The 9,992-nt window shown below is 37.9% G+C and overlaps 2 protein-coding genes across 2 annotated transcripts; both read right to left on the bottom strand.

Moving 5' to 3' along the window:
* Positions 1 to 4,792: 4,792 nt before the first annotated feature.
* olfcj1 (olfactory receptor C family, j1) lies at positions 4,793 to 7,672 on the bottom strand. The gene is made up of 5 exons (XM_010765796.1): positions 7,406 to 7,672; positions 6,452 to 7,276; positions 6,128 to 6,358; positions 5,839 to 5,962; positions 4,793 to 5,706 (listed from the first exon to the last, which is right to left on the bottom strand). The coding sequence occupies exons 1-5, from the start codon at positions 7,655 to 7,657 to the stop codon at positions 4,793 to 4,795; spliced, it is 2,346 nt and encodes a 781-aa protein (XP_010764098.1). The 5' UTR covers positions 7,658 to 7,672.
* A 1,072-nt stretch (positions 7,673 to 8,744) lies between these two features.
* LOC104940815 (vomeronasal type-2 receptor 26-like) lies at positions 8,745 to 9,971 on the bottom strand. The gene is made up of 2 exons (XM_010765795.1): positions 9,833 to 9,971; positions 8,745 to 9,640 (listed from the first exon to the last, which is right to left on the bottom strand). The coding sequence occupies exons 1-2, from the start codon at positions 9,969 to 9,971 to the stop codon at positions 8,745 to 8,747; spliced, it is 1,035 nt and encodes a 344-aa protein (XP_010764097.1).
* Positions 9,972 to 9,992: the final 21 nt, after the last annotated feature.

The following is a 9,992-nucleotide window of genomic DNA, read 5'->3' as shown; positions in this document are numbered from 1 at the left end:
TACATCTAGGCTGACCAAATAGGTGTTGTTGTTACTCCATCTAGTAGGCTGCATGACATACATAGTTTTCCTGCTGTAACACGCCGGGCCATATTCATAAATCTTCCTTATACAAAGAGTTGCTTCTGGTGATGGAATTTTTTTAATGAATGTTCTTGGAATAATGACATTTTCTAAGAATTTCCTTTAAACAGCAAGGAATGTATCCTGGTAAGGAAAATGTCATTCATAAAGCATCTTAGCCCTAAGAGAACTTCTACGATTAAAACTGTTAAGCATGGGGAGGAGGCGAATTTGTGTCATGTGTAGCGGAGCAGGATCAATTGCAGGAAATCGGAATGTACAACTGAAGATCCCTTAATTGTTGTCTTGGTCTAGACAAGACAATGACAGGTAAAACAGAACAGAACTTCCTAAACATGAGTCAACAGAAAACCAGGATCTAAATACAGGTTGCACTAATGAGGGGATAAAGTCCTGGTGTACAGGAGGACAGTGGGTAGCAGGGTTCATAGAGAATAGATGAAACTAAGGCCAGCACAGACAATGAAAACAGACAGGAAATCACACTGGGACAGGAAGTAAAAACAGATATGATACCAAGGGGAGAAAATCTTTCAAAAATAAAACAGGAAACAGGTGAACTAAACACAATGAAAAATGGTAAACAGAGGCCCGGAATGACATTGGTTTGACCCTCTCCATAAACACTATGCATTATATTAATGCACAACAAGTCAGCAGATCTTGTTCATTGAATTACTGTGAACCCTACACATCCAACCCTGAATATGTTGCACATTTCTGTACAATGCAATCTCTTTTATAAGGCTCAAAGTTCTCCACTTTAGTTTTTATCATACTGATTTTCTTGTACATTTATATTCCATCTAAATATTTCTCTTTATTTTTAACGTCATCCTATTTTTATTTTTTTAAATAGCCGTTTTTATGATATATCTATTTTTGTTCCTCGCATATCAACATATTTCCTCATGCTGTGTTTTCGAATTAACCCCCTATTAACCATTAATAATACTAAAATATTATATATTATATGTATTATTATTATTATTACTTTAATTATTATTATTATTATTATTATTAATATTATTATAAACATCATCATGAATAGGTGCATAATCATCTCTTATCACCATTGCTGCTGTTCAGCAATTGCACAATATTGCCAGGAGATGGCAACATTGTCCTTGCAATGGCTTACTGTGTTTCTATTGTTGTATTAACCAAATTGTGGTGATAAAAAGGTGTTAACAAGATTTCACCCAAGATATATCTAAATGTTTCAGTTGTTTTGGTCAACTGCATGCTCTGTCAATCATCATGTGGTGGTAAGGTGTTACAGGTAACTCAGTTGTATCCTGTGCAGTCGGCCTGTTGCAAGTGGAGGGAACATACAGTATATGAACAATGTGTTTAAACAATACTCTACAATAATATAGAGAAATTGAAAATATTGTACTTCCCACTTCATGGCAACTGTTTAGTGAAGGCTTTTACTTTCTTTCAAAATGACAATGTTTTCTTACATACATTCATGTCTATGTAAATGGACATTTGATATGGACAAATGTTACTGCCTGCACAGATTTCTGGCCTCAACTTCATCATAATATAATGGGTTGAACTTGAACACAGACTAACCGCCCAACATCAGTGATATTCTCACTAATGCATGTGGCTAAATGGGAGGAAATCACTCCTGCCAAGTCAAATAAATCTTGGGAAAATTCAGAGTAACGTTAGAGTTCTGAAGCTGTATATAATGTCCATGGTTGGAAAGAAATGTTCAACAGACATACAGGGATGTATTGTTTAGGGTTACTACATAACTTTGGTCATGTCATGACATAAAACAAGAACATGTGTGTGAGAGACAAGCAAAGGCAACATGGTTGGTTTGTAGCAGATTGTTAGCACACTTTTTATGCTTCAAAATGCTTGGAATTAATCATTTTGTTGAATCTTGTATATAAAGTCTTAATATTAACCTATTTTGATTGTTTGGTTCTAACCATATGAATAAATAATTGAAAAAAACGTCATAACATACATTTTTTACTTTTAATTCATGATGAATTAAACATCCCAACAAAAATTCTGTCAAAATTAAACAGTCATTTAAACTGGTACATTTTCAGAATTGATCTGACTATCCAACTAAATGCAAGAACACTTAAGGAGTTGTATTCTTTACTATTCAGTTTTTTATTTAGTTTAAAGTTTTAGTTTAAAAAGTGACATCATGGTTTAATAAAAGTGTCAGAATTGGTGCTCCAGGGCAAAGCACTAACAAAGAGTTCAAGTTCAACAGGAGGGCTATTAATGATCCTGATGCAACAGGCCTGAAGGGAAGTTTCCAGTGAAGGCTGAGGGGACAGGTGTGAGGCAGGCTGGGGACACTGTGAACTCCAGAGGAAGTTTGTTAGCTGGGCCTGAGGTTTGAGTCATAGTCAGGCCTGAGGCACCTTCATTTCACCACATGTGCTCCAACTCAATGAGACCCTAAAGACAAATCCTCTGGAGAGCTCTGAAGTGTTTCATAAACTAACAGGCATCTCTACAAACACAAACAAGTTATTTTTGTATTCCAAAAAGCCTTAAGAGGCATATCAGCTCGCTAATTTAACATCTCCTTTGCTGAAAAACAAAAGCAAAAAAACAATAACACCAAATTAAATATTACATGGCCCGATGCATGTGTTACATTTTTTATTTTGATTAGTTGTCAAAAGTGTAACTTAAATTCCCTTATCCAAATACAGAATCCCTAAAACTGATGTATGAACTAATAGAAAATCAAATGTAAATGTTCTAGAATCATTTAAATCAGTAATTGATGAGGAAAATGATTGTATAAACATACAAATATATATTTCTTACCATTCATTACTTTTTATATAACCTTCACTAATAAGTTTCACTGACTGGTACATGTATTTACTCCGAAAAAATCAATAGTCAGCCCACACAAGTAGATTTAAGATGTCTGATGACTGTTTATGTAAGCATTATTTTATAGAGTTTAAGCTGTAGTTATATGTGCATCAGGAGTATTAATAGACTTGGATGTACTTTTTAGCTGTTGTTAGCGTGCTTACATTTAGGTTGTTCTTTAGAGGCACCTGGTGGATTTTTTACATATTGTAATTATGGTTGTGTATTAAAATAAAACTGCTTATTTCAAAAGTATATAAACTTTAAACTATACACATGTAGTTACTTGTTTTTTACTTGTATTATAAGGCAACACTATTTACAAATTTGGGAATCTTACTGATATTCTCTTTATGAGTTCATTTCTAGAGTTAAAATATCCTAAACTCTATGTCTTTATCTAGATACTATGTTCTAGACAGGCCACAAGTGTTTTATTATGTTTAAGTTTATCAATAATTTATGTGTGGTCTTTTTTTAGAGTTTGAGCAGATGTTGTTCTGTGTTGTTTGTAAAGTGGGTCTTTTCTTTATTTATTGTGTGTATGTTTATTTTGAGTGTAGAATAAAAGGCACATTTTGAATATGAAGAAACATGTTTTTAAGGAGAGGAAACATTCATTACATGCATAAGAAAGAAACCCAGAACAGTAAGTCTCCGCTTTGCAGGCCCAAACCATTTAATCACGTACAGTAGCTCTAATACTCAATGACACCACTGTAGTTTTGCCAAGAACACAAGGGATAAGGAAGAAAAAGACCATTCTGAATACTGTGTGTGAACCATTTAGATGGCCGGCCTTGACTAAAACTCATGGGTGGCATTGCAGGGACACAAAGCATTGTTCAGTACATTTGCCTTTTTTGCCCACATGTTGCATTTTTGTATGCGTACAAGACGGACACTGCATTACTGATCCACAGAAATATATTCACCATCACATCATGTGTTCGTTCGTAGGGCAGAGCAGAAACAATTTATAAACACATGCAAAATGAATTAAGGCAGAAACGTTTTATTTGTTTAAGTTTGTTTATTTATCACTTTTACTTCATACTGTAAGACATATAAGGCAAGATTATGTGTACAAGCACAACTCACATAGTAGGCCCAACAGGCAAGACTGGTGTGCATAAACATTATTTACAAACTTGTGTATCTCACTGACATCCTCTTAATGATTCTCTCTCATGTGTTTAATTATCATAAGCTGATGTTATTAACTAAGATAGAGTGTAAGGTTTTAGATAAATTAGAGTACAGGCCCTAAGTGTTGTATTTTTAAGTATTTATATGTTATGGATACTGAATCAATTGTAAATTCAGAAATCCTAAATTATTTAAAATGTAGACATACTGCACAACATTTGTTTGTTATCTAGTTTACTTATATGTATATTTTTCATGTGAACAATAATGTCAATGTATATTTTTTCATGGCAACGAACAACAACAATGAGGGAACATTTCAAGCAAAGTTTTGTATTTTCTTTCAGTTTCAAAAATGTATTATTTCACATTATTCATGCTCATGAGCTGAGGTTCATTCTTGATCTTGTTTGAACAATAAATGAACAGTGATAACATTTTTGAAAGGTGGGTAGTAATAAGTAATAACATAAGAGGTGTAGTTTATATAAATCTATATTTAATCAGTTATATTTTTCTGAGATATTAATAACGATTTCAGACATAGGTGTATATGTGCAGACTTTTTCTCATATACAGTGTCACCTGAACATTTATATTTGTTCAGGAAGGTCTATATTTATATAGTAATTAGATATAATAGAAAACATACTGTATATATTAGAACAATTCGTTAACTGTTAAATTAAAGGGCTCTTTGGGTCCCTTTACCCAACAAATGTTTCTTTGTATTATGTTCAGGCTTTAATATAATAATGTAGCACTTGGGCAAAAAAATACAGAACAGCATTCCATAACTGGAGGCCAGAATAGCAAATATCTCCACAGCCACAGTGAACTTCCCAGGAGAGCTGGCATATGCTGGGATAAAGGTGATCCAGACAGCACAGAATATCAACATGCTGAATGTGACAAATTTAGCTTCATTAAAATTATCAGGCAGCTTTCTAGCAAAAAAAGCAAGTAGAAAACACAACACAGCTAAGAGCCCTATGTATCCTAAAACAGCCCAGAACCCTACAGGTGATCCCAGGGCACACTCAAGAATAATCTTATCCTTATAGTGGTTCATATTTTTAAAGGGAAATGGAGGATTGATTGTCAGCCAAAGTATGCAAATTATAACCTGTATTAGAGTAAAACTCAGAACACTGAGTCTCTGCTGGGCAGGCCCGAACCACTTCATCATATTACTGCCTGGAAGTCTTGCTTTAAAGGCCATTAACACCACTATTGTTTTCCCCAGAACACAAGAGATAGAGAGGACAAAGGTGATGCCGAATGCTGTGTGTCGCAGCATGCAGGACCACTGAGAGGGCCGGCCGATGAAGGTCAGAGAACACAGGAAACACAGAGTCAAGGAGAAGAGCAGCAGGAAGCTCAGCTCAGAGTTGTTGGCCCTGACAATTGGAGTCTGTCTGTAGTGGAAAAATATCAGGGCTATAGTTATCGCCAGGCAGGCACCAAAAACAGAAAAGGAGACCAAGAGTATACCCATCAATTCCCCAAAGGTGAGGAACTCAATAGCTTTCAAATCACAGTTATTCCTCTCTTCGTTGGACTTGTACTCGGGAAGGCATTTGTCACATTTCACTGCATCTGAAAGCATAAACATGTTTAGGCTGTACAGCACACACATCTTTAGATAGACAAGTAAAGTGCTTGCAGTGATTTTGCCCAATAGAAACACGGTGAGTGCTAGCGTAAAGGCTAGGAATCCTGCTGTCTCACTTGTACTGTTGCTGAACCCCCCGTCAGCACAGGCGACGCAATCAAAACAGCAGATAGGCTTCCCTTTGACAAAAGCCCGACGCGTCCCTGGCAAACAGCTCTCACTGCAAATTGACCTCGGAACCTGTATCATAGTGACAGCGTAAAGTCATTAATATCCCGATTAATATGGTGATGAGCTGTTTATTAATTCCTTTTACTCAGTAATCAAAATAATAATTTATAAGAAAACAATGTGACATTCAACATCTCTACAAAGAAACCAACTAATTAATACATCTGTACTTACTTCAAGATTCTCGCCTGCCCAGATGGCTCTCACATCTTCCTTCATCTCAAACTGCTGACCCTCAGGCTGGGAGGCATCATAGAAGCCAATAGTTTCAAAGACTATGTAACCTTTGTCATCCATCTGCCAGTTTACCAGTGCATAACGAGCCACTGGGTCACCCAACTCATCGAAGAACACATTTTCGCCAATCTTGGTGGTGAAATTGACCTGTGTTAGGTAATGGAGCACCTTTAGGGAAACACATATGTTGTTAATAATATACATAGCCAGTAACATACAAAGTAGAATGAATTGAGGCACTGACTTTGTTTTTATGTTTACCTGCCATGTTTGGGGATTTTCCCTGTCAGCACAAGTATTGTTTTCAAAAGGCCCTTGTCCATCTTTGCATGTAAATAACATGTGCAATGCATGAGCGACAGCATATGTGGCCTTATAAACATTATTTAACAAACTTGCGTCTGAAACATCTGTGAAGCGTGTGTTTGTTTCCCAAAGAGACTCCTTCCCTGAACAGGCTGGAACTGAACTCTGTGCGTGAGTCTCTGTTTGGGGCGTCAGGGTGCAGCCAAACGCCGTCTCCCACAACTCCACCAGTCCCTGGTCTCCCGCTGTGGTGGAGGGCCTGCTGTTAGCCAGGAACTCCTGCAGTCCAGGGATGTGAGCATTTAGTGCTGCAAAGCCCACTGCACCCTGCACCACAGCATAGTTTACTGGAGAGGCAATGTAGCGATACGTGATCCAGCCCTCACTGCCCACCCACTGCAGGCCTGTCATATTCTGAGCATGAAGCTCCTTAATAAGTATGTCAAGGTCTGTGCCATCAGCAAATGCCACTATTACCTTAGAGGTGGATTTCTTTATGATGTCTACTACCTCTAAGAACCACTTTCTGGCATCAGTTCTGTAAATAGCCACAGAGTACTCAACGCACACTCCTTCCCTTTCTGCTGCTTCCAGGAAAGTGGCCATGCCACCATTACCATAGTCACTATTAGTTCTGATAGCACCCACCCAGGTCCAGCCAAAGTGTTTCACAAGCTTTGCTAAGGCTTTGCTCTGATAAAGGTCACTGGGGATGGTCCTAAAGAAAGAAGGATAGTCTCTTCTGTTGCTAAGACAAGCACAAGTTGCTGAATGACTGATCTGAAACACAGATAAGACAGAAAATCAGCTAATATTTAGATGCATTCAATGCCTTGTACAAAACAGACATTTCATTAAACATTGTCAGATGTTATAATTTTTCTTATTCAACAACGCCAATTCACTCACCACAGGTATATGGAAGGGTCCCATGGTGCGTGCAATACCTATTGTAGAGGTAGATGTGGTTTCCCCTATGACAGCATGGACATTTGAGAGTTTGCTACAGCTGCCTTCCCCATTGTCATACCTATTCATGAGGTTTAGCGATGCCCTAATGGAGAGAGGGATACTGGGGCAGGAGTCAAAGATCCTGTAACCCAGTGTCACTCCTGGCAGCAGCTCTGAGCTGTTGTTGATTTCCCTTATGGCAAATATCATAGTATACGCGTACTGAAGCTCTCCTGGGTCCAATCTTACAAAAATGATATATAAAAAAGGATTCACACTTTAACATGAATAAATAACACATATTGTTAAAAGTTGTACATGTTTCCACCCCTCTCTTACCCTTCACACTGGATGGTTCCTGGGTTTACTTGGAGAGATGGATTAACACTGACTGGGTTCTGATGGAAGGAGAAAATGCCTCCAATGTTGATGTCTCCCTCCTTGTGAAATTGAGACTGTTCTTTTGTCCCATATGTCTGACACATAGGCTCACCTCCTCTGACGGCCAGGAGGGAAACAAGGAGCAGATCTGCTATCAGCAGCATAGTAGCTATTTACCACCCAATGCCCAAAGATAAAATCCCTCAACTCTGAGTGTTTTATAGTGTTTTCTTCCTACTATTACAAAGCCACTGGGGCCTAGATGCAACGTGTGAATATGTGTTTCTGTCAACCAATTACAGAAATTGTGGTGTGACTGACAGATAGATGGACATATGAGAAGGCCTATTGGTCGTCATCATTGTTTTTAGCATAACCAGATCCTTACAATAATAATTTCAGAGACATGCGCCCATAGGGATATCTGAGCTGTTTTTCAATAGTATATTTAATCTTTGAGTTTTTATTACAAGTTAAATGATGAAAATACCTAAATGTTTGGACATTGGGCCAATGGATAAATATTATTATCTCAATAGGCTAACATATCCCAATACTCCAAGGAATCTAAAACCTATGGTGTTACATTCAAGAAGGAACTAAAATGTGTTTACGTCATCAAATGTGGAACAAATAAATAATTTAGCAGAAAAAGACAAAGTTATATAGCTATTTATCAAGTAAAGGATTTACTGCATTGCATTATTTTGAAAATGTTCTAGTCAGTAGATTTGAGAATATCAGATTTACAATTCAGTTTCAGGGATGCCGTGCACTGATATTTTTAAGAGCTTTTTAAAAACTGCAAATGTAGACGTACAAGTGCTACTCTGTTAAAGGCCTGCAATGGTTTTCAAATAGCATCTCAGATGTTTAGGTTTCATTTTCATGCACAATAATTTTAAGGTAATTGTTATTAGTTTCTTCTCATCATTTGTTTTTTAGTATTTCTCTCTGGTCTTAACAGTAAAATATAACATTTTGGAGCAAATATACAGAAGAGCAATCCAAAGCTAGAGGCCAAAATGGCAAATATCTCCACAGCCACAGTGAACTTCCCAGGAGAGCTAACATATGCAGGAATAAAAGTGACCCATACTGCACAGAATATTAGCATACTGAAGGTGATGAACTTAGCTTCATTAAAATGATCAGGCAGCTTTCGAGCCAGAAAAGCAAGGATTAAGCACATCACAGCCAGGAGTCCTATATACCCCAACACAGCCCAGAACCCTATAGGTGAACCTACATTACACTCTAGAATAACCCTTTCAGTGGTATGAGCTGTATTTGTGTAGGGGAATGGTGGGGCAAGGGTTAACCACAGCACACAGACCAACACCTGCAGTAAAGTACAGCTGAGAACATTTGTTCTCTGAAGCACAGCAGAACACTGAGGAAGTGTGTTAGTCGGCCTTGTAGCCTTAAAAGCCATCACCACTGCTATAGTTTTAGCCAAGATACAAGACATGCACAAGGCAAAGGTGATGCCGAATGCTGTGTGTCGCAGCATGCAGGACACCACTGTGGGCTGACCTATGAAGGTCAGGGAACACAGGAAACACAGAGTCAAGGAGAAGAGCAGCAGAAAGCTCAGCTCAGAGTTACTGGCTTTGACAAGAGGTGTGTGACGAAACCGGAAGAATACACACAACACCACCAGTGTTAAAATCGCTCCAAACAACGAGAAAGCAGTGAGCAGGGCGCCCATGGTTTCGCCATAAGATAGGAACTCGATCACCTTTGGAACACACTGGCTGTGATCTTCATTTGACCAGTACTCCAGTGGGCATGGCGAACACTCGGCAGAATCTGAATAGAAAACATGGAACACTGAAATGTGTTTGTGCTGTAAGCTGCAAGTTATGAGACTCAAGCTCATACTGTATGAAATAAATAATGGCCTTGTAACGTTAAGACACTTATTGGATTGACACTGGAATTCATAGACTTTCTACATATATTAATATAAAATGAGTTACAGTATGGAAAGATTCTACTCACTGTTGGATTTGGTGATCTCTCCCGCAGCACAGGCAATGCAGGAGAAACAGCAGATGGGTTTCCCTTTAATCACAGCCTGCCGGAAACCTGTTGGACAACTCTCACTGCAGACGGACACAGGCCTCTGTAAAAACACCATTCAACTCATCAGTTACTCACA

Source organism: Notothenia coriiceps, unplaced genomic scaffold (assembly GCF_000735185.1).
Source record: "Notothenia coriiceps isolate Sejong01 unplaced genomic scaffold, NC01 NC01_scaffold00002705, whole genome shotgun sequence".
In the NCBI taxonomy this organism is placed as follows: domain Eukaryota; kingdom Metazoa; phylum Chordata; class Actinopteri; order Perciformes; family Nototheniidae; genus Notothenia; species Notothenia coriiceps.
The sequence above is the reverse complement of the archived record's forward strand: the minus strand, read 5'-3'. Positions and strand labels throughout refer to the sequence as shown.

What these genes read in the sequence shown, in the direction of transcription:
- LOC104940815 (XM_010765795.1), bottom strand. Translation starts at nt 9,971, where the DNA reads ATGGTGTTTTTACAGAGGCCTGTGTCCGTCTGCAGTGAGAGTTGTCCA. An exon ending in AGAGATCACCAAATCCAACA is followed by an intron (nt 9,641 to 9,832) that starts GTGAGTAGAATC and finishes TTTTCTATTCAG; the next exon opens with ATTCTGCCGAGTGTTCGCCA.
- olfcj1 (XM_010765796.1), bottom strand. Translation starts at nt 7,657, where the DNA reads ATGATATTTGCCATAAGGGAAATCAACAACAGCTCAGAGCTGCTGCCA. An exon ending in GACCCTTCCATATACCTGTG is followed by an intron (nt 7,277 to 7,405) that starts GTGAGTGAATTG and finishes TCTGTGTTTCAG; the next exon opens with ATCAGTCATTCAGCAACTTG. An exon ending in GGGCAGGCGAGAATCTTGAA is followed by an intron (nt 5,963 to 6,127) that starts GTAAGTACAGAT and finishes ACTATGATACAG; the next exon opens with GTTCCGAGGTCAATTTGCAG.